The 26,650-nt window shown below is 41.9% G+C and overlaps 2 protein-coding genes across 2 annotated transcripts in view; both read right to left on the bottom strand.

Annotated features, from left to right (window-relative positions):
* Window positions 1-946: 946 nt before the first annotated feature.
* The window catches only part of LOC110562840 (carboxylesterase 1D), a 28,301-nt gene continuing 2,597 nt past the window's right edge, over window positions 947-26,650 (bottom strand). Inside the window, exons 2-14 of the mRNA XM_021659724.2 lie at window positions 25,942-26,146; window positions 23,884-24,028; window positions 22,166-22,299; window positions 20,558-20,711; window positions 18,577-18,681; window positions 17,482-17,586; window positions 14,624-14,662; window positions 11,384-11,524; window positions 10,496-10,576; window positions 9,408-9,555; window positions 4,983-5,114; window positions 4,018-4,090; window positions 947-1,745 (exon numbers count right to left, since the gene is read on the bottom strand). Coding sequence (XP_021515399.1) covers window positions 1,562-1,745; window positions 4,018-4,090; window positions 4,983-5,114; window positions 9,408-9,555; window positions 10,496-10,576; window positions 11,384-11,524; window positions 14,624-14,662; window positions 17,482-17,586; window positions 18,577-18,681; window positions 20,558-20,711; window positions 22,166-22,299; window positions 23,884-24,028; window positions 25,942-26,146 — 1,646 coding nt within the window. The 3' untranslated portion in view covers window positions 947-1,561. The remainder of the gene's footprint in view (window positions 1,746-4,017; window positions 4,091-4,982; window positions 5,115-9,407; window positions 9,556-10,495; window positions 10,577-11,383; window positions 11,525-14,623; window positions 14,663-17,481; window positions 17,587-18,576; window positions 18,682-20,557; window positions 20,712-22,165; window positions 22,300-23,883; window positions 24,029-25,941; window positions 26,147-26,650) is intronic.
* The window catches only part of LOC110562845 (carboxylesterase 1E), a 34,830-nt gene continuing 34,132 nt past the window's right edge, over window positions 25,953-26,650 (bottom strand). The window contains exon 17 of the transcript XR_009594596.1: window positions 25,953-26,146. The gene's annotated coding sequence lies outside the window, so the exon portion shown is untranslated. The remainder of the gene's footprint in view (window positions 26,147-26,650) is intronic.

The raw sequence follows: 26,650 nt of genomic DNA, 5'->3' as shown, positions 1-26,650 counted from the left end.
CCCTTCAACTATTTGTTCATTTGCTCACTTCAACTGGTCCCAATAGAATGAATGAATGAATGAATAAGAAAAATGTTGGAGACATATATATATATATAAATATATATATATATGTGTGTGTGTGTGTGTGTATAATATATATGGACTCTTCTTCATATATGAGTGATTATCGGAATGAGCTAATAGTGAGACAAAGTTATATTATAAATATAATAAATACTTTATTATATATTATAATTATATAAACTTGTATTTATAATATACAAGTTTATTGAAAGCAGCATAGGAAGGGAGGAAGAGAGAGGAGAAGAACACACAGAGAGAAAGGTGGAGAAGTGGAGGAGAGACACAGAAAGAGAGAGAGATCAGAGGAGAGAAAAAGGGGTGGGGGAAGATAAAGGCAGAGAAAGAGAGGGAAGGGCAAGGTCTGGGGGGAACTAAAGTAGGAGAGACAGAAGGTTAGTGGGGAGAAAGGGCATTGAGGTCTTTTTAGACTATTTCCTGCTGATGGGGGACATTGAGTTCCTTAAGGCAAGTCCAGTCTTCATCTTGTCAGCATATCTCCAGCTTCTTCTTCTTGTCTCTTTTCTCTTGACCACTTAACAAAGCAGCAACAGCAGCAGCAGAGCAGGAACCAGCAGCAGGAACAGCCTTGCCTCCTCACTGTGGGCTCTGGTCTTCCCCCTCTCCCAGAGTCCCCAGAATTAAACTACTTCAGCTTGCAGAATCATGCGCCTGCCAGACCACATGCAAGGCAAGTAGTCTGCTGCTGTGAACCAACCTCTTATCCCACACCTGGGATTAATACAAAAACATCCATATAACATAACTAGGTTTTTAAAGAGGCCAGAACTCTGACTACACTGAGGCACAGAGATTCATCTTGAGCCAAAGACATTGTATTAGTTAGGTTTCTATTGGTCTGATAAAAACCATGCGCTAAAAATAATTTGAAAAGGAAGAGCTTTATTTGGCTTATGTATCTGAGTCACAGTTCACTGAGGAAAGACAAGGCAATATCTTATGGTAGGAACCTGAAAGCAGGAACTGAATCAGAGACCAGGGAGGAATGCTGCTTCCTGACTTGCTCCCCATCGGTTGCTCTTTTATATAAGCCAGGACCCCCAGGCCAGGGGTAGTACCACCTACAGTGGGTTGGGCCCTCTTACATTAGTCATTAATCAAGAAAATGTCCTACAGAACTGCTTACAGGCAATCTGATGGAGGCATTTCATCAAGCCTCCCATTAACTCTAATTTGTGTCAAGCACACACACAGGCATGCACACGTGTACACACACAAAGCAAACAAAGAAACAAGGAAAAAATCCCCAACAACAACTAAAACCTACCCAAGACAGACACTGACCTAACTTTGATTTCCAAAATAATGTTTAATTTTACAAGTTAAAGGAATGAGGATAAATATTTCCCCCTTAATGCATTTGTACAATACACCATATAATGCTATAGCTTCAAAGATAAGAACTCTTGTGTTTCTACGAGATCTTCTGTGAAATACCCCTCCCCCCCAGGCTCTCCTCCATGGCTGGTTCTGCTGGTCAGAGCTCAGCATGCTCTCTGTGGGTTGGTCTCTCTGCTGCCTCCTTGGCCCTGAGTTCAGCCCAAAACGCCACTTCCTTGTCTTTCAGCCTCTGGGACGCCTGGATTGAAGCACCAATCTTCAGGTACCCTTCCTTCTGGTCATACTCTGGCCAGTGGGGCAGCCCTCCTCCATTAGGGTTCCTGCGAACAAAGTTAAAAAAAAAGAAAAGAAAAGAAAAGAAAAGAAAAGAAAGAAATTCACCAAAGCAGCTGTGCTGTCCCCATGGTGTGCTGAGATTTCCAAGGGAGCCTTGGCATATCTCTGCCAATAAGATACCCTCCATACCTGTGCCATCCTCCACCTCTTGGAAGAGCCTGTTGATGTTTAGAAAATCTTTACATTGTTTAGATCTTAAATTTCCTTCAAACTCTCACACACTGAAAGCTGAAGCTCACCTAACACTTCTGTTAGGGCTAATGGAGGCATCAGAAGGTGGTACCCACTTGGGAGAAGCAGGCCACTGAAGGCCTGCTTTTTACCATGTTGGGACTCTCCTCCTTATGTTACTGATTCCTGACTGCCAAGAAACCAGGAGCTGGTTCCCATTTAATTCCCTCACACTATCACATTCCACTTTGTCACAGGCTCAAAGTGAAAATTTCAGAAGAAACTGAGAGCCAAAATAAAATCTTCATCCTTTAAGTTGATGAACTTCAGGTATTTTGTCTCAGCATTGAAAGATGATAACACATAGAATTATGACTAAAACATATCACTAAGAAGTGGATTTTTCTGTGATTAACTCAGTGATGTGATTCTGAGGAATATGTTTTAACTAGTCCATGAAGGAGTTTGGAAATGTTTGGACAGTGTGCTGTAGAGAACACAGAATGCAGTGAGTGGGGCCTATAGGGAATTCTAGCAGGTTCTAGTAGGGAAAAAGGACAGAGAAGCTGGAGAAGGAAGCTTCTATGAGGACCTGGGTTAGAGGCCAGTTGTGATCCATTATGGCAATGCATTTGCCTGTATCTGTCCATTCTGAAATTTTATGGGTACTGAGTTTAAAGATGACAGAGTATTTACTGGCAGAGGAGATTCAAAGGTAGCATAGCATCCAGGTAGTATAGAGATTTTTTTGTTTTGTTTCATTTTTTGTTTTGATCATATTTACAGTCAGATTACAAGCATGAAGATTAGAAAAACTCAATTTTGGTCCCCATCCCAAACTCTCACAAGATATAATCCTCTCACCACCGCAACCAGAGCAAAGGAGTATGATTAATCTTTTGTAGGAGAATGTGATTATTAGAGAGTGGCTCATTAAGAGAAGCAAACATTTATGTACCAGATAAAAATGGAAGCTGCCTCAGTGACTTCTTAGGAATTTGCAAGAGCACAAAGTTCACAGACTTGGAACTTGCCTAGAAATGTCAGCTTCACCCTTACTCTTCAGCCATTATTGCCTCTGCCTTTCTTTTTGTCATTTATACTTGCAGCTGTGTCTCTGCTTCTAGACCACAGCCATCATAGAAATATGGGTATAGTCTTCCACAGATGCTTCCCTACCCACAAGGTAGCCTGAGGAATTAATTATTGCTATTTTTTCCTTACATTTACATTTTTTCCTTACACTCAGAGGCTATTTCAGTTGATGGGCCTTTATGCCTGGTGGCATCTGAAGCCACAGGTAAATCTTACTGTTGTCAGCATGAATGTGGTTTTGCAGGCATGGAGAATGTAAGTGCAATGGGATCATCAAGGCTTCCACAACACTAAAGGCATGATGCTTAAAGCTGTGAGAGTGAAGCTGATGTTGCTATGGAGAGTCTAATGAATTAGAAGTGCTAGGACCTGGATCTTCTGCTGAGGATATGATTAGGACACAAGCACAACCAGTAAAAGGACTTTGGGGGCTGAAGGTCTTGAGGGAAGGATTTACTAAGCTTTTCAGAGCTCACAGCAACCAACAGATTTCTGCATGCTGGACATGGAGTCTCAGGAACTAATACTTGCTCTACTGGAACTGATCCTAAGATGAAAGTGCTCTTGGAACATGGTCTGATTAGTGAGAAGAAGTTGATCCTAAGGGATATAGTCCTGATGACTATACTGGGAATCTAGTCTTTCTTCTATCTCTGCTGTCTGACTGCCAGTGAGATGGAGATATGAAGGGATCTAGCCATTACATTATCCCACCATGTTCCATACTGACAACCAGAGATGAAGGTCAAATGACCAAGAATTGAACCCTCTGAATCTGTGAACCAAAATCTACGTCCCCCCTCCTTTAAGCTGAGCTATCTCAGAAACTCCCTCAGAGCTACAAATCTGATTACTCTATCTGTCACTGCTAAGAGTGCTGTGGTCACAGGGACAGAAAGTTGATCATGCAAACATTAGAAAACACTTCTACCCGACAAGTATAACCAGGTCACATCCCCAGATCTGTCCTGTGTTTGCTACAAGCCTCACCCATTCCGAGCAAAGTTGGCCCAGAATTTCATCACCGTCTTGCTGAGTTTGATCTCCTCTTCTGTGGCACCATCTGTGGGGAAGAAAGAATAAGCTTCACCTGCTCACCACATGTTTTTGGTTTTTGTGTTTTGTATTTTTCTAATTTAACAATCGTACAGCAGGTGTGATGCTGAACATCATCACGGGAGCTAGTTAGAAATCCAAAGTCTTGCCCCTTACTGCATCTTATGAAATTAAAAGCTACCCTTCAAGAATATGCTGGCTAATAGTCTACACTTGAAGTTAAGAACAGCTTTCCAGATATTGGCTTCCTTTGTCACCCATACTCATATGCCTGACCCAAGCATCCCAACTGTGGGTTTCTTAGTCTTGTAGAGTTTCCGGCTCTTGGGTATTTTCTTAATCTCTCTCTTTGACATTTCTAAGACATTACCAAAAATGAAGAGTCCCAGAGACACCAATTTCACGAGAGAGGTGAGTTAGATTGCAAGTTACATGCAACTACTGAAAAGCAATGTATTGAAGGCTGCTATGGAGGCTTCCCTCAAGTATCACATTATGAAATAAGGCAAATATATTACTCAGATATATAGTTAGATGAGTAAAACATGATAGACCTTGTCCAGGGTTAGAAATGAACATTTCCCTCACTCACATCTCAGCATATTCTTATGGAAGGAAAATCAACCAGCTGTACTCTTATCCCAAAGTGCAGCCTGTGGCTGACCTACCATCAGTCTCTCTTGCTGACATTATGGGTCATGATTTCGAAAGGGAGCAGGGACACAAGCCTGCTTTATGTGTTTGAGAGCTCAGGAATGACTCCCACTGTAGCTCAACCCAGTTACAGAGCAGACAGAAAGCAAACCCAGAAGAAAAAGAGAAACAAGCACAAGGCCATCAAGTTACAACCCAAATCCAGGCCTCCTAATGCCAAGCCATGGGCAGCAAAGAGACATTACCTTTTAAAAACGGAGATCCAAACACTGAGAAGATTTCATCGCCATGGTCTCCTATCACTGCCTTGGATCTCATGACTGATACAAAGCTTGGGCGATACTCAAACTCATACATGTAGGTGGCAGCCCCAGCATCTGTGGAGACATGGATTCATGCATGTTCACATTGCCCAAAACATATCTGTGTGGAGCCAAAACCTCTATCCCCATGCTGAGATCCCTGTTTACCTTCACGGGGAACAAACATCATTTCAGGGAAACCCGTGGATTTGCTCACCACTGCACAACTGGCCATTAGGAATAAAGACAGTAAAAACTAAAGATACTTGCAGAAATGAAACAAACCTCTCTTTCTGTTTCAAGGAACCACAAAGCTTAGAGTTTTCTTGCCCTGCTTCAAACTTTCTTAGGGAGTGCTCAACTTTTACAGTGGCTAGGTGGCTCCAAAGAGAGAAGAGCCAACAGAAAAAGAACTTGTCTGCTGACTTGCTTCTCCTCTCCTCTGCCTCCTCTCTTGCCACTAGAGGTGCCCTGTCTGTATGCCATGATGCTGGTTCTCTTGTTCATAGAAGAGCTGCCAACTATTGCTTCTTATGGACCAACCCATGTCCTCCTTCCCCACCGCCCCAAACCTTGGAACCTCAGAACTTTGCAGTATTCACAATAGTGCCTACAGCAGAGTAACTAAGAGAGAAAAGTGGGGAGATTTTATAGTGTTGCCTCTTTGGAGACAGTAGGAAATTAAAAAAAAATAAATAAAAGAAAAGAAAACTGCTTAACTTTATATACACAGATTTGTGATAATTTTATGTACATTTTGTACACTGCTGTCATTGCTTCACAGTATGAGTTAACATTATTTATCACTATTAATGTGTATGAGTATGATGAGTATGTGGCTGTATTCTGTACCACAGCACCTGCAGAGCAGTCAGGGGATGACTTCCTGGAATCAGTTCTCCCCTTTTAGTTTAATGGGGGTTGTAGGATCCAAACTTAGGTTGTGAGCATTGTATGTACCAAGTGCTTTGCCTTCTTAATCCCCACAAAGGTTTTAAGTAACATATGCCATCTCACCAGAGGATGAAATATCAGTCTGTCCAATTGTCTCTCACAGAGTCTCTGTAACCACAGGGGCAGTCCCTGAACCCCAATCCAACTAAAAAGCAGCTCTTCAATGTCAGGGAGGAGTGTCTCTGCCAATCAATCATTTTAGCAAGGATCTCAGACCTCAGCCATGCAGAACTTAGTGACTGAAAGAACGTATTTATTTTACACAGCATGCTGTTCAAGGTATTTTATTTTTGCCTGAAACACTGCTATTTATAAAAAAAAATCTTCTATTCATGATTGAATCTGAAAATATTTGAAGAGTTAAAGCTAGAACTTTCAGGAAAACAAAGACTATGGGGTGTTATCACCAGGATAAACATTTGAATAAGAAGACTTGCAGAAAGGAAGAAAATGGAAAGAGGACAGAGGGTATATTTCAAAAGACTGTGGCTGAAAATGCTTTCATTCTGGGCTAGGTTCCCAGCCTTAGGTCAAGGAATTGTTAATTCGCTCCAGTTAATTGCAGCCGAGACAGAAAGCAATCACAGTATTAACAATCAAGGAGAAAGAAAAACCCCAGGAACAGCAGAGAGAAGACCGTCACAAGGAAGGACCAAACCTACATCCGATGTCTTCAAGGAAATCTCATGGGCCTGGAGAGCAGAGAGGTAAAGGCAGTGTGCTGAAGGAAAGCAACCCAGCCTAGAGCATGCGCTCAGGAAAGGGATCCCTCAGAGGTGAAGGACACGCAACACCTCTCCCAGACAAAGGCTGTGGAACTCGCTGCCTCGGGACTTGCCTCACACTAAACTAAAGCTCCAAAATAGCAATGCAGAGCTATTTTGAGACATCAAAGCCATAGGGGAGACATCAGGGCAGGCACAGGCAGAGTGCTCTAGGAGTCCAGTGAGGATATAGACTATCCTTCACATTGTGAGGGGTCAGCAGAATATTCCTGCTAATGATTATAGTCGGACAGATAATCAACTAGTTACACCCAAATGATATAAATTCTGACATCAAGTACACACAAAGTGTGTGTATGTGTGTGTTTTGAGGGACAGGGCTATGGAGTTCTTACCCAGAATCAATGTTAAACTATTACTAGCTTAGTATAGGCTGATGGAAATTTAAGAGATTACATGTAAGCCTGATGGTAGACAGGAAGCAAAAACATTTGGTAGAAATACAACATAAATACAGAAAAGATCCAAGATATGCCCTTACATAACACCAGAAAGCTACAAGGGGAAGCGCCAAGAGAGGATGGAAGCATTCACAAAACAACCAAGGAACAACTTCAAAATATTGTTTGTAAGCCCTTGCCTATCAAACGTTACCTTTTGAAATTTAAGTGACAGTCAGAAAGCATTTTAAAACAGCCTAAGGATATGTTCCCACAACCCCCCTTTAAAGAGGTACATACATACATAAAATATGTATGTTTAAAGAGGTATATGGATTAAAAATAAATGAATGAAAATAGATATTATATACAAGAAAAAATTAAAGAGAAATGGTAGACAAGAAAGCGGAGTATAAGAGTCTGGACCTGGTAGCTCACACCTCTAATCCCAGTACTCAGAAGGTTGAGGCAGGAGGATTTCTGTAAACTTGATTTCAGTTTTTTTCTACGCAGTGACGTCTAGAATAGCGTGGGCTACAGAGTGAGAACTTACCTGAAAAAAAAAAAAAAAAAGAAGCCCATGACAGGGTCAAATCACTCACAACACAGAACAACGGTAAACACAGGCACAACAGCAGGGCTACTTGATATGCAAAACAATAACAGAGGCCCCAAAGGGAGAGACAGTGCACAGTTGCCCGTAGTCAGCGTGAGGACACATATGAGATCATAGAGGAAAAAGGATGTAACTTTGGTCTAAGCTCTAATACTGTAAGCAGCACACGTGAAAACAAACGGACTGTCAGCAAGCCCAAATCATAGCAGTGCAGTCAACAAACAGAACAAAACACCACCACTGAAACAGCAGTGAGAGGCATTAATACACACCTTGGAATAATAACATTAATGTTCTTACTATCCAAAAAAAAAAGACGTATGCTAGCCCATTTCTGCTGCCTCCAGGAAAACACACCTCCTATCAAAGATAGGTGCCACTTCAGGATAGAAGGGTAAGGAGAAGAATGTTTTAAGCAACTTAAACCAAGGAAACAAAAGGTGTTGTTATTCTGATATTAGACAAAATAGACTTCAAACCAAAGTGAGTCAGAAGAGACAAAGAAGCTCTCTTCAGGGGAACAATCCGCTGAGAGGACATTTCAGTTCTAAACAACATGCCCAAATCAAGAAACCCAATTCCCAAAACAAATTATATTAATAAAAGCTACATATTAATTTTTTAAAAGTAGGTAGCTTCAATACCCCTTTCTCACCCATGAACAGGTCACTCAAACAAAAGAAAATGAAACAGAGATGCAATAGAGTCAAATGAAATTAGAAATAGACCAATTAGACATCCAGAGGCATTCCATCAAACACTTCAAAAAATTCTCATAAAAATTTTCTAAAAGAGTTCACTTTAGGACATAATAAAGTGTCCACAAATATAAGAAAATTGAAAAAAAAAAACTCCTGTATTCATTCTGACAATGGAGTAAAGCTAGGTACAAACAGCAGGAAAAGCTACAGCCAATGCACAAACTCACAGAGATTAAACAGCGTGCTATTTAGTATTGAATGATCACTGAAGATCTCAAGGACGAATTAAAAAAATTCTAGAACTGAATAGGATGATACCACAACATACCTAAGCCTACTAAGATAAATTAAGACAGCTCTAAGACAAAAGTTCTTTAGCTCTAAGTGCTTATAGTAAAACATTAGAGAAGGGCTGTCATGACAGGTCAGCAGGTAACCGGCTCACTGCATAGATCTGAGGACCTGAGCCCAACCTCCAGAATCCATGCAAAGGTGGAAGGAGAGAGCTGACTCTTTGACCTTTGACTTATATAAGTACATCATGACCCCTGTGAGATGCGGTTCGTCTGAGTAAATACACAGCTCCCTTGCCTCTCAGCAGGAGGCCTGAAGTGTTCCCTTCCCCTTGTCCTCTAGAGCTCTCCAGTTGCAGCTAAGATGGACACATGCTGGACAACTCTTCAGATGAAGGTCTGTTTTCTGGGACTATCTGCTAATTAAACATAGATCTTCTCATAGATCCTTACAAGCATAGATCTTTCTCATAGATCCTTACAAGCAGAAAGAGCGATATAGCATGGCTGGCCATATAGAATCAACTTTTGAGGCCTTCATGTCAGCAGGTTTCATATCTATCTAGGCCAAGAAGTAGGTAGGTCAGGGACCTAGCAGGTGAACTTGGGTCCATCTCCCACCTGACACCTGAAACTCACCTCTGTGACCACGAGACACCATCACTGATGGGACACCAAATATCACATCTGCAATCAAGTCCAGGAACAGCTCTTTCTTTTTGGCAGGGTCATCTGTCACTCCTAAATACTTCTCAGTGGCCTTTGGAATCAGATCCTCAGAGATTTTCTGAAATGGATCAGAAAGTGACCAGCCAGCTGGGTGACAGCAATGGCACTTCTGCATCCAGTGAAGAAGGATTCATTGATCCTAAACTATCCCAAGTCTTCTTAATCTTCCTAGTCCTCCTCACCAAGTCCTCCCAGCATTGCCCATGGACCACTGGGACAAACTCTCTGGGTTCACTTTCTCTTAATTGATGTTAATTAATTGCTATTTGAGTTCAGGTATCTGATCACATATTATTATTGTCTTGCTGCTTTGGTGAAAGAGACCCACATGCCTAAAAAGACCTAACATTAAAAACTGTTCTCCAGTAGATGTTCTTTTCAGCTGTCCCCACAGAAGAGAGGGGTTTCTTTATATCACCCCTGATCCTCTGGAGAAAAAAAGTAATTTATTGGTATTTCGCCATGTTTTCTGGGGAAAAGACACCATTTACATCCTCACAATAAAAAAGAACAACAACAAAAAAAAAGAAACAAAAAAACACAGAGGTCATCCGATTTGCTAGTTAGTAAATTTTCTTTAAGTTTACAGAGCCTAGAATATCTGTTAACATACAGATTACAGCAGCCCATAGGTCATAAAAAGAAAAATAAAACATTTGTAGCTAACTTGGTGTCCACCTATCTGATTTGTATCCAAATAACTCCATAAGGAAGTCTTGTGCTTCCAGTCTCCGGATGGTCTTGGGTTGTCATAGTGTCCACGGTTTTAGTTGCTAGCTTTAAAAATAGGTCTTTTCCCCTAAAACTTATCCTGAACGCAATGGGATTTTGGTAGGAGAATCACATGTATGGGTTCAACACACTGGGATGGTAAAGTGAGAAAATAAAAAAGTGAGAGCTTAAACATAGCCTTTCCACCATCAAATTGGTCTGTGGTTAGAGAGCCAACAGCCTTCTTTCCTTTTCAACCAACTCCCCCCTATTCCCTAGAGTCTTACAAGGATTGGGTAGGACTTCCACAAAAGAGAATTGGCTGTCTTCTGGTCCAGTTTGTCTTCAGAGAGTGGATAGCCCATGAGCTGTTAAACAAATGATTAAACATTATGAATTATGGAGAAGTAACAAGAGCCAAAAGACCAACTAAGCAAACCAAAGTGGAATGTGGTGATGTTTGGGGGCCTTTACAGGCATGGGAGTTTAAGTTTTTGAGAAAAAGTCAACAAAATCAATGCTCATATATGAATGAACACAAATAACAAAGAGGACACTTAAGTAAAGGTATTGATCATATCAGAATCCACAGTGTTCCTTAAGACAGTCAGAGAACATTAAGGTCAGGGTCATATGGAAGCCAGGAGCTTAGGGACAGAGGATACAGGCCACACACCCCAGACTCACGCTACAGGGGAAACAAGACCAAGCATTATATCTGTGTGTCAATGTTCATGTGGTGCCCCCTGAGGCCCTTCTGCAATGAGAGATGCAGAACTCTGGGAATGTGCTGACCCCATCCAAGTTTGCATATGGAGATGTGCTCCTGTTTCAGCATGTCTTCTATCCCTGTATGCCACATCCCAGCCTGATACTAGGGCTCTAAAAATGCCTTCTTGAGAAAGCTCCGCACTGCCAATAGAAAGCATGGTGGTGGGCAGCCAGGACCTTGAGTAGTTACTTTAGAAAAGTTCCAATTATTAATCCCTCCTCTGCCCCAGATGTAAATTGACACTCCAAAGAGCTTATTCATCAGAGACTCTCAAACATAGTTACTTGGCAAGTTTTAAGCTTCTCTGAACTGTAGTCATCTGGGCAGATAACCCTTAATGAGAGCAGGGAGGACTTTGGTTGAGCCTGAGTGGAGTGCATCTAAGAGGTCTGGACATTCTCACCGTTGGAATGATCCAGCCAAACTCTTGCTTGTTGATGCCCACGATGTAGGGGACCGTGTTGAAGCTCTTCTCAGCCAGGATCTCTTCAGGTGCCTTTGGCAACACCACCCCATCAATCACGGCAGGCAGGAAAGGATAGGCCTAGGGAAGAGAGAAATGTGGCCTCTTTGGAATATTCTGTCTTCTCTTACATCTGTGCCCTCTCTGGGTGTCCGAGGGCTTGGGTTAGCACAAAGATCCCTGTGCCTATGGCTACAGAAACTCAGTGTTTTAAGATAGACTAAGTCTTGGAATCTCTGAGGGGTTAGCACTCACAAGGTGATGGTGGTAGAGGATTACGGAGACCAGTTTTCATCCAAAGTAAAATATATACCATAGAAAAATGTGGTTCAAGGTTTAGGCTGTATATTGTATCTCAACTATCCATGTATATGTTAATTTGGGTTAATTATTGTAGTAAGTCTGTGAACTCCCTGAAAACATTGAGTTCGCAAATGCTGAGCCATTTCTCCAAGAGGAGTTTAAGAGTTAGTTTCTGGGAGCCTCTGATCACAAAATTTCCATCATTCTTCTTTTATGGGTTATTTTTTATTTAATGACATCTTATATAACACTTTTCTTTTAAATTATTACTTGAAAATTAAATTCATTTACAACAAAGCACTGGTTGGGAAAGGCTTAAAATGTTTCTGTTTATAGTTTAAGTGAGTATAAGTTTCTTTGGTTTCTGTCTCATGATCCTGCTTTCTACTATGTTTTTGTTTTCTTTTCCTGTTTTTCCAATTTGTATCACACACAGGATCACTTTCCAGAAAGACACTCCTCCGTCTGCCCTTCCCCCACACTCCCCAACAGCACATGTCTCTGAGTTCTCTTTTGGATGCACTGTGATGTTGCCTCATTAACACCAAACTTAAGACCAAAGCATCACAACGGAAGCTGGAGGAAGTTCATTCATCACATTCTGTAATGTGCTGGATGAATCACATTCACCTGTGCTGGAACATTGGAAGTTCTTCATCGCTACGCTTGAGAATATCTTAAACAGAGAAATTACTTCAGACAGCAAATAGTTGTCAGGAGGTAGCAGCACACAGACCATGAAGAGGTTATTTGTGAAGAAGAGAGAAGAATCAAGAAGATGGTGTATTTCCTCTTCAACTTCTGATGGGAGCCTGGGCATGACATGACTTGAGTGTCTTGTTGCCCAGTGCTTACTGTGCGAAAAAGAAAGACCCTTGCTGTATCATAAGCTGTATCATGAGCTGGGGTTGCAAGTACATTTTAACAAGCAACTTCACAAATACAGACTCTATGATTAATAAACACAAACTGTATGTGTTAATCTCCATCTAAACTTGAGTGCTTTGGGATGCAAAGTTAGTTTTTACAGATAATGAGTTTTTACAGATAATGAGCTCTCTTTTCAAGGTGTCAAAACTGAGACTTCATTCACTATTTGGAGAAAAAAAAATAATACAAGCATGGAGCAATAATCAAACAGGCTGAAAAAATAGAATATGTCCTGGGCATGATTATCACTGCCTTACAAAAGTCCGACAACACAGGGGGCCTCCTTGCAGAACTGCTTATTTGAAGAAAGAGATACTGAAGTTACAAAGAGCCTTTTGTTTTGCAATTTGAGGAGGACCTGTGCCAGAACACTCTATACAAATAAGGGGAAAGGCAGGCATTTCAACACAAAGGAAAGGGCACAGGTCAGGAGAGGAGAGTCAGTGTGCTGAGCTCACCCAGGACAGCGAGGCCTGGGCTTGAAGAACTGCCCTGGGGCACAGTTAGAGAGAGAGAGAGAGAGAGAGAGAGAGAGAGAGAGAGAGAGAGAGAGAGAGAGAGGGAGAGAGAGAGAGAGAGGGAGAGGAAGAGAGAGAGAGAGAGAGCTACTGCACTTTTTCTTTCCAATATATGACCCATCCCTGACACTCAGGGATGTGTTCAAGTACTAGTTCCATGAAAGAAAAGTGTTTCATCTTTACTCAACATCTCCTAATCCAGAAAGCAAAAGTCCTTACCTCTTTTGGGTCTCCAAGCAAAGTCAAGACTATCATCAGAAAGCAATTTACATATTCTAACTTGTGTTTACATAGACTGGTTTGGTAACCTAATGAGGAATGAAAGTGAATAAGGAACATGGAGGTAGAAAGAAATAAACCTGCAGAAGCCAGACAGCAAAGGATCATGTAGAAGAGCAAATGCATGGAAGAGTGATATTAGCAACCAAAAGGCACAGAGTAGTTGCTAATACTATCCATGGTTAATCAAAAGCTACTTGTGAGGCCAAGCGCATTTGCCTGCTTGGGTTAGAAGCCAGTGCTGTCCTTCCTCCTCCTCATTATCTCACTGTTGGTCAGCAAATCGTCTCAGAAATTCCTTAAAAAGTGTCCTGACTCCAGTAACATCTCACCACTCTACTGCAGGGGAAAGCCTACCTGGTTCTCCTGAACCTGTCCTGCCCATGACCTGTACACTAGATTTTTACACTGCTGTCCAAACGAACTCCATAGATAGACATGATGCCCTGTGATTACGATCTCAGGGCTTGCGAAACAGAGACAGGAGGATCGTCAGCTCATCGACAGCCTGGAATTATGGTAGGCCTGTGCCTCAAATAAAAACAAGATAGCATACATATCCAAGGTTATTTTTTGAAGCCCACTGGACACCTACTTCTTGCTGAATCAAAATCCAAGCCTTTCAAATGCTACCGTACTTCCCTCGCCTAAAGCTCAAGCTTCCCTCACCATCTCTCCTCCAAGCACACTGGCTTTTCCAGATGCTCCTCCCTAGGCTTGTAATATTATCTTCAAATTCCCCAACATCTGACTTCTTCCTAATCAAGTCATCTTTTATTTGCTGGGTATATTAAACTACCTGCCAGCTCTGTCCCCATGTCCCAATTTATCCTCTAACTGTTGGTCTAACTACCATTAGACACATCACATATTTTATTTGATCTTCTATTGTGCTCACCCAGATCCTGGAATGGAAGACTCCACAAAGGCACAGAGTACAGTCGGTGTCACTGCTATACCCCAGCTGCTAAATCAGCTCTTGCCAAATGGCAAAACTCTGATGGGTGGCTAAATCTCATTTCCCTCTCAGGGCACACAAGGAATGACTATTATGTCACAATGGAGATTTTTTGCATTCACAGTTAATTAGAGACAAATAATGTTCAGACTGACATTTGTAATCTGAGGGGGAAGAGGAGGAGGTCCTTACCTCTTTTGGGTTTCCAAGCAAGTCCAGTTTAAAAAGATTCTATGAAGATAAAGGTAAAAGATGCGTTAAGAGCTTTCCCTGAATGAAAGGAGATCGTTTGAACTCTGCCTCTAAGGTACCAGGGTATTCCTCACCTCAGCTCTCCCCTGTCTGTGTCATCTGGGAATGAACACATGGTGGAACAGTGTGAAGGAGACAGCAGAAGCAAGGGGAAAGGCCATAAGACTGAGAGCCAGATTTGTGGAGCCCTGGAGAATATGTCTATGTTCCTCTTCCTTCTGCTCCCCTACTTTTCCCTTCTGATAACATTCCCTTAGGGACACTGGGGAATGATGTGAGAGTAGGAGCATGGACAGAGTAATATCGAGGGGAACAGGGGTTGGATGTGGAATGAAGCAGAAGGGCAGGCTGTTTCCCTCTCCCTCACATCTCAATTGAAGAGTTTGGATATTTATGCATAAATTAGAGTGATAGTTATGTGTAAATTAGTGTCCCTGAATGTAAATAGCAATTCAAAAATGGATATATAATGGTGTCCATCCACGAGAATCCTGAAAATCCATTGCTGACTCTTGGGGTGGAGATGATTTCTAAGCAAATAGAATATATGATTAGAATGTTACTGTCTTTTACTTCTCTACCAGACATGACTATTTGGATAGAAGACAACAAAGAATGGAGAGCTGAGACACAGAGAAAGGCAGATTCTCAGTGATGTCTGTACAGCATCTTGATACAGTCATGTTTTGAATTCTCTATTCAGAATATTTCAATTAGCTGAAGATTCTGCTATAAACTATTTTTTTCTGTTCTAAATCATTGAAATACATGCTTTCATTTTGCTTCAGAAAATCCTGATGCCCACAAGCTTGATGGCATTCCTCCCATGTGCTCTGAGCTGTAGACACATATCACTCAAAACAAAGGGATATGTTTTTATACCGCGACAACCATAAAAACTGCCCTTTAATGGTCAGTTTCTGTTCAAATATATTTCAGAGCTTATCTAAGTATAGAAAGTAGGGGTTGATAAGGAATGAACTAATTTTTGGTGCATATGCAATAAGATGAACTGTGCCCTTTGAGTGAATTTTTAGGAGAAATCTGTGGGCAATCATGTTCAAGCACACATGGGCATGCATATCATAAAAATCAAATGCATCATGAGATGAAGCATGCACCGTTAGAAAAAGCCTTATCTAATCCATGTCTGTCTATCAAAATAGGAATGCATCCACACTATGTCACTCAGTAACTGAACTCCTTCTTCTGGTCCTCATGGAAGGAAGCCCCAAACATTCCTTGGAACCCTTAAGTCCTCTCACTCATGTAGTCTACTCTCACTGTGTTTCTTTCTGATATGTGTTATCATTTCACCTTTGAATAAAGTTTTCTTTTTTGCTATTATGACATTTGTAAGGGCTTATATTTTAAATCTTTGAATAAGAGACTGAACCCCCCCCCATAAAGATTCCACCATTGGTAACAACACTACACTTTAGCTATTAGGTATAACCTCTATGGAGAAGTAACTGCTAAGACCCACTCCACTGCAGGACATGCCTCCATCAGTGATTATTACACTGTGTGTGTGTGTGTGTGTGTGTGTGTGTGTGTGTGTGTGTATGCATGTGCGCATGCATTATGGAGCAATATATAATCATGGAAACACCTCCTCAAGAGCTCAGATAATCTCAAGGTATCCTGGATCGTAGGTTCCCTGAATTTTCCAAAGTCACCAACTATTTCTGAAATAATATGGTTCTCTTGTGTCACACAGAAAATGCTTGGAATATTTGCTTTCTTCTACTATTAGAATATAGCTATTTAAATTCTGTGAATATCTTGGCCTCCTTTTATGAACCTAATGACCAAAGCACCAGGCCATATTGATTCAGTCCATGGACAAAGAGGGAGAAGCCTGCCAGGGGTCCCACAAGTATCCTGAAGTGTCCATTGTCCAGATAGAGAGGCCAAGACCTCAGGTGATTCTTGAGCTTGTTTATAACAACAATGAACCCCCTCCCCCCAAATGTGGTAGCTCTTAAGATTTTGTGTGCTCTTTTCTCTGCATGTTTGTCCTGCTATGTTTCCTTGTGATCGAAGATTCCCATGACTGCCTTCATCCCTCAAATGTCACTTCTCCAAGAACTATCCCCAATAACTATAGTGAATGTATTCTTTCTCTATACGGTCACTTTTAACTCTGTAAGTACATGACTGGGTCTCTCTATGAGTAGTTCTCTGTAAGACAGAAACATGTTCAGTTTTTGTCAGCATTACTTCCACAAGCTTTGGATGACTAGATGGATGATAGATTGACAGCTGAATGGGCAGATATGTGAGGTTGACCAATAAAAGTAGGACTGGTAAGGACTTGGAAAGAAATGTAGGTATAAATTGGCTGAATGGTTCTTGGATTAAGGGCACACTGAAATAGAGATGAATGGCAAGTTAGGAATATCCTGCTAACCTTTGATGAAAGGATATTAATTGTAGGATGAGCAGGAGGATGGACTAATTGATGGTAGATGACTGAATGGGGATATAAATGTCTGTCTTAAACCCTATTAAGGCAGCATAAGAAAATCTGGAAAATTGTGTCAGAAAATTATGGTATAATTCAGTTTCTGTGCCAAATAATCTTGTGATGTTTTTCTGAAAAACATGCTGAATATTCTCAATCCCCCAAATCAAGGCTAGTGTTAATTCACAGGTCATTAAGATACATCAGAAAACAAGACTGTTCAAAAAATAATTTAGGGGGATATCATAGAGTTTTTCATTGTTATTGTTGGAATACTTTCAGCTGAACAGATGAAGATACCACTCTATGAATGTAGAATGGATATACTTACCAGTTTTAGTGAGGTTTCCAAGAGCTCATCCTCTGTTTTCTGGCGTAGGCAATGGACCATAACAGCTGATGTGGTGGTTTTACACCCAGAAAGAGTAGAAACCAGCTGCCAGAGATCACAGGCAACAGCAGAGGTTAAGAAAAATGACTACACTCTCCATTAATGTACATAACGCATTCTATCCTGTATTCAATTTTTCTCCCTCTCTATCTCCATCCCTCCCTATGATCTCTTTGTGTGTCTATCATTTATTATTTGTTATCTATTATCTATTTCCTATTCATCTATCTATCTATCTATCTATCTATCTATCTATCTATCTATCTATCTATCTATCTATCATCTGTCCATTGGGAAGATCATGCAGTTCTTGCTGGTCTTGAAATTTTTATATAAACCAGGCATTTCTAAACCTTATAGCAGCGTTCCTACTTCTGTTCCTCAAAGCGCTGGCATTACAGGCAACTGTTATTATGCCCGGATCCCACAACCAAATTCTAAAGACAAGAGAAGTTTGAAAAATGTACTCTAGACAAGTAAGTTTGGCTGCTGATCATACAGCGTGTTGTCTCTGCCACTAACTGGGATAGTCAAATGAGTTGGATACGCAACCAGTATCTCCTTTACTGTCAATTACTCCCATTAATACACTTATCTCTAACAACACAAAATACACATGATGTTCTTGGATTTCAGTGCATCTAAGGATGTCATTGTTATGGAGGTTTGTCTGGTGTTAAATATCACTTCCTTGTACATAAGCCATAAAAAATAAAATCTCTTTTTGCCCCACTTTCTCCACACACAGATGGTGGTGCTGATTGTGCCTATTTATAGGGAGAGATGATGTATATGCGGTGCCTTTCCATACTAAAACATGTGCAGGATAGTGGGACATCTACATAATAATGAATCACAGAAGGGACTTGGAACCTGCATGGATAGTGTGGTTTAGATAGAGCCTTAGCATTCCTTCCTACTCAGCCATTCTCCCGTCAGGTCTCCCCTGCGCATGTCAGCTGAACCCCATGGAAAGAACAACCTGAGGGTCCCAGGAGAGCAAGAGACGCAGATGCTCTTCATAGTCATTCTTACCTCAGCAATGGGCTTGGCATCTTTTGTGACCAGAGCATTAGTGAGAGACACGCCACTCTCTGAAATGGCCCTGTGGAAGAGGTTCCTGGCCAGAGGAGACAACACCTGGCAGGGAAGAGAAGAAGAGGAGGGTGTATGCTTACAAGAATGGTCAGTGGAACGCTTATTCCTTTTTTTATTTTTTATTTTTATTATTTTTTTATTAATTACACTTTATTCACTTTGTATCCCCCCATAAGCTCCTCCCTCCTCCCCTCCTGATCCCACCCTCCCTCCCCCTTCTTCACACATGCCCCTCCCCAAGTCCACTGATAGGGGAGGTCCTCCTCTCCTTCCTTCTGATCCTAGTTTGTCAGATCTCATCAGAAGTGGCTGCATTGTCATCTTCTGTGGCCTGGTAAGGCTGCTCCCCCCACAGGGGGAAGTGATCAAAGAGCAGGCCAATCAGATTATGTCAGAGGCAATCCCTCTTCCCATTACTATGTGGAACACTTGTTCTTTAAGGCTTCCCCTCTAGCTGTTCTTCTGTTCTGGCCATTCACATGGGGACTACGGGGCTGTGAACATGACAGCTCCTCACGACTCCTGGTCTGTTCCCAGACTTCTCTTTGGCCTGACATTCTCAACATAAATGAGATGGAAACAGAGACCCGAGTAAGAGACAGAGCAGGACTCATGTGGCAGGTGCTCATGAGGACAACTGGAAAGACTATTAACCCTGAGCTGCAGATTCTGTCCTTTCATTTCCATTCTTCAGACTATGTCTTAAGAATAAGAATAATGGAGGCCTGTAAAAATGTCAAAGAATGCTTATTCTTTGCTAATAGTAAAACTTGGAAACAACCCAAGATTCTAGTATTATAAAATTTGGCAGTAAGAATTTATTCCTACCATGAAATATTATGCAATTGTAAAAGATAATACTAAAGAAATGTTTTATATTTAAAAAATATTTTTGTGGTATTATGGTATATTAAATTTTATTTTGGGTAAAAGAATTGAAGACCAAATGTAGAAACATACTGGTAAGAAAGAAAAAAAGAGATTATTCATGAAATGAAAGACAAATAGATGATACAGAGAGAAAAAAATTGTGAGAAAAGATTAGATAAATAAACATAAAACTCTTACATAAAAATCCCTGGGTGGCAAGGAGATGGATAGCTTTATATTTTGAATTAATCTGTATTTTTTTCTCTACTTAGACATTTTGCCTTCTGAATATAAAACCAATATATGTCGGAAATATACATTAATACTAATTATTCTCTACTCAGCACCAAAGCAGTTTCTTACAGCTCATGGAACCTTCTGTACGTTCTCTAACTGTCCGTCTAGCTCAGTGTTACACACTAAGACACTTCATGTCCCCTGTCTGCATCTGTGGCCCATGTTTGTGCCCCATCCCTCCCTGTTTCACCTCCTATCCCTCCAGCCATCCTCACACTTAATTCCTTAGGATGTCTGTGTTCTTTAAAGTTGGTTGCTCTCCCTCTTGGGCATGGAGAAGCTGTCTTACCTCCTCAGGAGAAGCTCCATTCTGTTTTCAGGCTTTTGACTTTCCTCAATGAGTAGATCTGGCTTAAAGCCAAACAAGAACACTTGATCTAACTCATTCTAGAATTTACACTCCTATCTGTACTTTTTACCTATGCCCACATTCCAGAAAAAAAATAATGTGTGTATGTGTGTGAAAGAGAGAGAGAGAGAAGTAGACAGACAGACAGACAGACAGAGACAGAGAGAAGAGAGAACAAACGAGAAGCTGGAAATTCTTGAGTGCCTGTATGTGAACTATGCTCGAGCTTCCCAAGGGAAAAGGGACATATTGGTCTTCAGCTGCTTCTGATGATGTGTTGTGAATACAGTCTTGTTAGCAAAGATGCTCATAGCTGGATTGGATGATGGATGGTTTTTAGGAGGTTCAGAAACATGAACTTGAGTTTTGTTTTTTTTTTTTCCTGGTGTTAGGAGCACTTACAAGAACAGAGACACTGAAACCTCCTGCTGACTCTCCAAAGATGGTCACAGAGCCTGGGTTGCCCCCAAAGTTGGCAATGTTGTCTCGGACCCAGCGAAGTGCAGCCACCTGGTCCAAGTGACCCCAGTTCCCCCGGCTGTGTTCATCCCCCGTGCTGCAAGAGAACAGATTAGAGTCTAGCGAGAGATGTCATGGCAAATTTTGCATAGATCTCAATACTTCAAATGGGCTGGGAGCCTGCAACAAACACCCCAGAATTAGGCTGTGCATGGCACCCCTCATAAAGAAGTCTATCTGATTCTCATTTCTGCAGCATTGTTCTCTATGGGGCTTTATGCTCATCTTCCAGAGGCTATTACTGAGGAGCCAGTATTGCATCTAGCACTGCTAGGAGCTGCAGCACAGCCGAGAAGAAACTGCCAATCTCTGACCACACTTAGCTCACACGGCAGACCAGGAACCAGAAAATGAAATGTGAATGATTGCTGATAGTTAAAAAAGAAAATCAGGTGAAAGCCCATGGCAGATGTGGGCCTGTGGGGTGATGTTTTAGGTATCTTCACTGAGAAAGGCCTCTTTGAGATAGGTGGAGACCTGAATAAAATGAGGACACAGGTCTTGTGAATATCCAAGGAATGGAATATCCAGGAGAAGCTGCAGGTGCAAAGACCCCAGAGTGTAGGACTAACAGTATAAATGTAGATGCTGTGAGCCTTGGAGAGCACGTCTGTGTCATTACAAGTAATGTGGAGACACTGTGCAGAGACATGATGACAGGACTTCCTGTCTCAAAGAACACTCTGAGTGAAACAACCGTGGTATTAGAATGGCAAGTTTATAATAATAAATTGTTCTAATAATTATCCCTGCTGCAGACTCAAGTCATAGATTAGAGTGAAAGCAGAGGGTTGTAGTGACTGCTATGGCATGGATATGGCTGTTCTCCAGTAGTTCATTGCTAGTATTCTGGTTTCTATTGTGGCGTGACATTATTTATCTGCAAAAGAACATGTAACAGGTGAGGTCAAGGGCAAGGTGATTATGTGATTGAGTGCACATCTCTCAGAAAAGAACTCATAGTACCTAGTTCATCAGAATGTACTTTGCTATAAAACAGAAAGATTTGGGCTGGAGAGACGGCTCAGTGCATAACAGTACTCTCCGCTCTTATCAAGTATCTAGGTTTGATTCCAAGTACCCAATGGCATCCCACAATCAACCATAACTCCCGTTCCTCTGCCTGCCGTTGTAGGCTATCAGTTACATGGTGTACAGACATGTATGTAGGTAAAACACCCATATGCATAAAATAAAAATAAGTAAATCTTTAAACAAAATTAAAATAGCAAGATCTCATCACATGAGCTCCGAGCCTCATCATATGGTCTTTTCATGTGCATCTGTTCTTCTACCATGTTTTTCCCTGCCAAGAGCCTTCAACATTAGCCTAGTTGATTGAACCAGTCAGTCTTCCACTTTCAGCCTCTCACATCTTGTGTTCTATAAAATTAGTGCTTTAGAATTAACTAGCTTCGGGTATTTTTTCTTATTAGCAGGAAACAGACCAATGTAATGCTAATGTGCAGTGAGGAGAGTCCAATAACTTACCTGAAGAATCCCCAGATGCCAAGACGATACTGAATGGTCACCACCACCACATTTTCATGGGCAGAGAGGGCCAGTCCATCGTAGGTGGATGCTCCGCCCACCACCAGCCCACCTCCATGGATCCACACCATCACCTGGACAAGAACATAACCAGTCCTGCAGCCCATAGCATCAGTGCAGTGATGCTTTTGGTGCTGCTGGGGGGTCGGGTCACAGATAGCAGACTTCGGATCACAGCGAAGGTTATTTGGTTGGGTCACCAACCTCTAATGTATGGTCACTGTGGTCATCACTCAGATCACAGCAACTCCCAGCAAAGCTATAACATGTATCTCTCTTTTAAGCTCTCCCAGCTCCTGCCTGGCATGTAACATAACATTGTACCCCTATGTGTCTCATTTCTCAGATACTCCCAAGATTCTCATACTGAGAACAGTATCATGGGAACAGTTCAAAGGTCAAAGACATTGATCCCCCTGCTCCCAGTCTCATCACACTATGCCTGGGTGAACGTGAAATGACCGGCTTCTGTATTTCTTCTTCATTTTATCCTAGGTAACTCCTGGTGGACTAGAGTGTCCCATAGGTAAGTGTTTATCTGGTGAGACACACAGCTACTCCTTTTTTGCACACGCAAATCCCACCACCCTGCTAACCCCATCTCATATTTGATTTCTCCAGAAAGTCTTCAGTCTTTTGCTAGCCTTATCTCCAAAACTACTATGTACCACGTAGTTTAATAGACTTGAGCTTGCGAGGAGGTATCATCATGTTTTCTTTTAAAAATTAACATATCAATAAGGAAAGAAATAAAAGAGTGTAAACTAATGATCAATTCTGACGGTGTTTTAAAGTTATAGAAAGCCATGTGTGTTTTTGAGACTAATGTCTATCCTTATCTCCCAGTGCATGCTAAGCATGTGGAGCAATAAATTTCAGCACACAAATCTACACATATACTCCACTGTTAGGATCCACACAAAAGGGCTTCTGGGAAATTTGTTGGGTGTTGGCTTCTTACAACTCAGAAAATCACCTTCTCTTTCAAAAGACTCTTCTTCAACCCTGTGATCTATATCTTGCCATCTGCTCATCTCTGGCACTTTATTTCCAAGTGAAATGACTCCCTTGGTCATCACACTGTGCCCAAGGGAGCTAGACAGAGAAATATACTAAAGTTAACGTCCCAGAGTGCTTCCTAAAGGCAGGGAAAGTGCTGATGGGACCGCCCCAGAGTCCTTACTCCTTATTCCTTCATGGGACAGTGAAAGCCTTCACCTGACAAGGAAAGTTTTCACATTCATCACACGTGACCTGAGGATGAATGCAACATATCCCTCCCTCCCAGACACTGTAAAAAGCACAGGGATGATGGTCAGAGGATCTGAGTCTTGTAGCATCCTTCCATGTGCTCTCCCGTCTCTACCAGAGCGTCAGCTTCTCTGACCACTGAGATTTAGCTTCGCTGTGGATCAAAGTCTAACCTAGTAACAAAAAGTAACCATCCTTTCCCTTCTATGTCTGTGAAGAAAAAAAACGAGAAATTTAAGACATATGCTCCAAATGTGCTGTGATCTCCACGTAAATCTGATGTTACTGGAAAACATGAGGTCACACTGTGAAAGGGAGCTGCTACCATCTGCCTTCATCCCTTTCTGGTTGCCTAGAAGAACTGGAGGCTGAACTCAGATCTCTGGTCCAGTAGTTCCCATACCTACCGGCAGCCGGCTATTCTTTGTCAAGTCAGCAGGAGTGTAAATATTCAGGTAAAGACAGTCTTCAGAAAACTGTAGAGGAATGTTCTCCTTTCTGTTGGTGAAGAGCTCTGAGAGCACCTGTCCTCCAACTGCATCCTGGGAGCACCTGGAAGGGGAGAGAGAATAGCTGAGGTTCCACTAGATTGAAGCTTGGACATACTGCCTGGGCTCTGACCTTGTACCTGGAGTTTTGAGCACATAACTTATGTTATTCTCACTGGGTTGAAGTCATTGTCAGAGATTAGAGAGTCTTTAGGTTCCTCGTGGAGCTACTGAGACTCTAGCTTCCCCAAAGCCTACAGAGGGAGGAGTTGGTATTTCCCCATTTCTGGAGCTTTTGGGGTTCCATGGACCATGAACAGAGGCCCTCTGAGAAGCTGACCTCTGCCCTAGACAATACTGTTTCCTGCATTGTCCGTACAGGGCTCTGCACCCTGCTGGGCTCGTTCAGTGAGTTGTGGGGTGACAATGTTTCTGTAGGTAACCATGCGCTTCTCCTTGGGAGTCTTCCATCAACCAGGGAAATAACCTACAATGATAGCCTGTTATAGGATAGAGGTGCTGTTGCTCTGGTTTTAGCCTGCCAGGCCAGTGAGGTGAGCGAGCGCTGTCAAGAAGAGCCTCACCATCAGGCCTGCTAAGGTTCTTTTATGTTCCCATCCCATCGACAATCAATGTGGGCTTCCCTGAGTAATGGTCCCACAAGTCCAGTATAGAGTGGAATTGCTAGCAGTGATTGAGTTCTTCAGAGTTCTGGGCACTAATCATCTTCTCTTTTGGTAAAGTCACTTATGACATATCAGCCCTGGATGTCCATTATCCTGTTTCACAGATGGTACCTGGCTTCCCGTATGTCAAAGAAAAAGTGGAGGTGCTCAAATGCCTCCACAGCCGTTGCATGGCAGAAGAGGAATAGAAACGGTGACTTTCAAGTCTCTAGCCAAGGTAATTTTTTCTACCCAATGGGAGAAAGGATCATAATTCACAGAACTAGGAACTGAGTGACCAGTAAGGGATGAAGAATTCAACCTTACTAGTGGTTAGAACTTTCTACTATAGACCAACTTTGCATTTTTTTATTCTTATGATCTCATGTTGCTTATCTAATGCACACATTATGAGCAAGGCAAAGCATGGGGAAAGTTCCACTGAACAGAGGTTTTCATGCTTCGACAGGAGAAGTGTGTGCAATTTAAATATTTCCTAATCAAATTCCTATTCATTGACTGAGAAATGTCACCTCTTGAATTTATCCCAAATCCGCATGATCACATGCAATGATTTGATTACAAATTCATCACAGTGTTCCTATACTGTTAAGGACATGGGAAGACCTTAACCTGAATAAAAGATTGGTTTCATAAAGTCTAGTTTCATAGTCACTTAATATAACTGTTGAACCTTGGCTGCTGCAGTAATAAGTGAAGAATAATGCTGATGTTATAAATGTGCAAGGAGTCTCCCAAATTTTCCACATTCATAACCCCTGTATAAAGGGAGTACAAACACAGACAAAAGACTTGGACCACGACCTCAAATGCCAGCAGGAATTCTCTCTGAGTAACTGAATTGTGCATGAATTTTTAAACTTTGTTACAGTTGCTTCTGTGTATTTCCAAGACTTTTCCATTTTTAATATTTGTGTCTTACATTTGCAATCAGAATGGGAAACAGAGCAAATAAAATTTTTTAGAAGACACCGCCAGGAAAGAAATTCCAGAAACCCTCCAAAGTACCACGCTGAAAGAACAAATACTCCCTGCTCTGACATTTTTAGAAGGCTCTCTGGACTCCTTGGGCTTTCCCACTGGGTTCCAAGACTGACTGGGGGACACCAACTATTGTTCAGCTGTGACTAGGTGGATGGATAAACCTGGGTGTGAGAAGTTGAAGTCATCTTCATTGTTCTCTTCATTCACATAAGCCCACCTACCCACTCCGAAGGAATGCCAAGTCTCAAGACAGGATAAAACATCCTCATTCCCTTTACTTTGAAAAAGGCCTGCTCCAGTGGCTTACATAGGAGGATAGGAGGTGGTGTTCTTCACGAAGCTCCAGGGATCTGCAGGCTGTGGTGGTGCAAACCTCAAGGAGCCAAGAGGAGGTTTGGCAAAGGGGACTCCCAGGAAAACAGCCACAGGCTGTGCAAATCCTTCTAAATTGACATACTTCCCCAGGACTTTGCCATTAACAGTGTTCACCACAGGTGGTGAGGAGGGGTACCCTGTTGGACAAGAAGAAATGAGAACACATCAGTAGGGAAAAGGCAGACCTACATTCCTGGTGGATCTGTCACTTTAGGACGGACACATTGATAAAAATCACCGGAACCCTTCCGGGTCGTATTTGCTTCTTACATAAAATCAGAGTGAAGAAAATTGTCCTTATCTCAGAGGGCTGATTAATGACTAATGTGTATTGCTGGCTTAAAAGCATCCAGCCTAAGTCACTGTAGAAAGAAGTGCTTGATGATGAGCTTTGGTTTCCACTGGAAATGTTCATCTGCTAGGATCCTGGTGCGGAGCTGTAAGCTGGGTGAGAGGATGGACAAGAGTGGTCCCTGACTACAGGAGGGCTCACCTTGTAGGGATGGCAACAGACACATTGAACTTAATGTTGAGACGCTTGAGACTGTATCTGGGGGGGGGGGTGGAGTCAGGAAGAGGACATAGCAGCTGGAAGAGGGAATAATGAGGCCTCCTTATTGGTCACAGAAGAGCTGTGACTT

The sequence above is a fragment of the Meriones unguiculatus genome, chromosome 10 (genome assembly GCF_030254825.1).
Source record: "Meriones unguiculatus strain TT.TT164.6M chromosome 10, Bangor_MerUng_6.1, whole genome shotgun sequence".
NCBI lineage: Eukaryota > Metazoa > Chordata > Mammalia > Rodentia > Muridae > Meriones > Meriones unguiculatus.
Note: the sequence above shows the minus strand (reverse complement) of the source record. Positions and strands in the feature narration are given on the sequence as shown.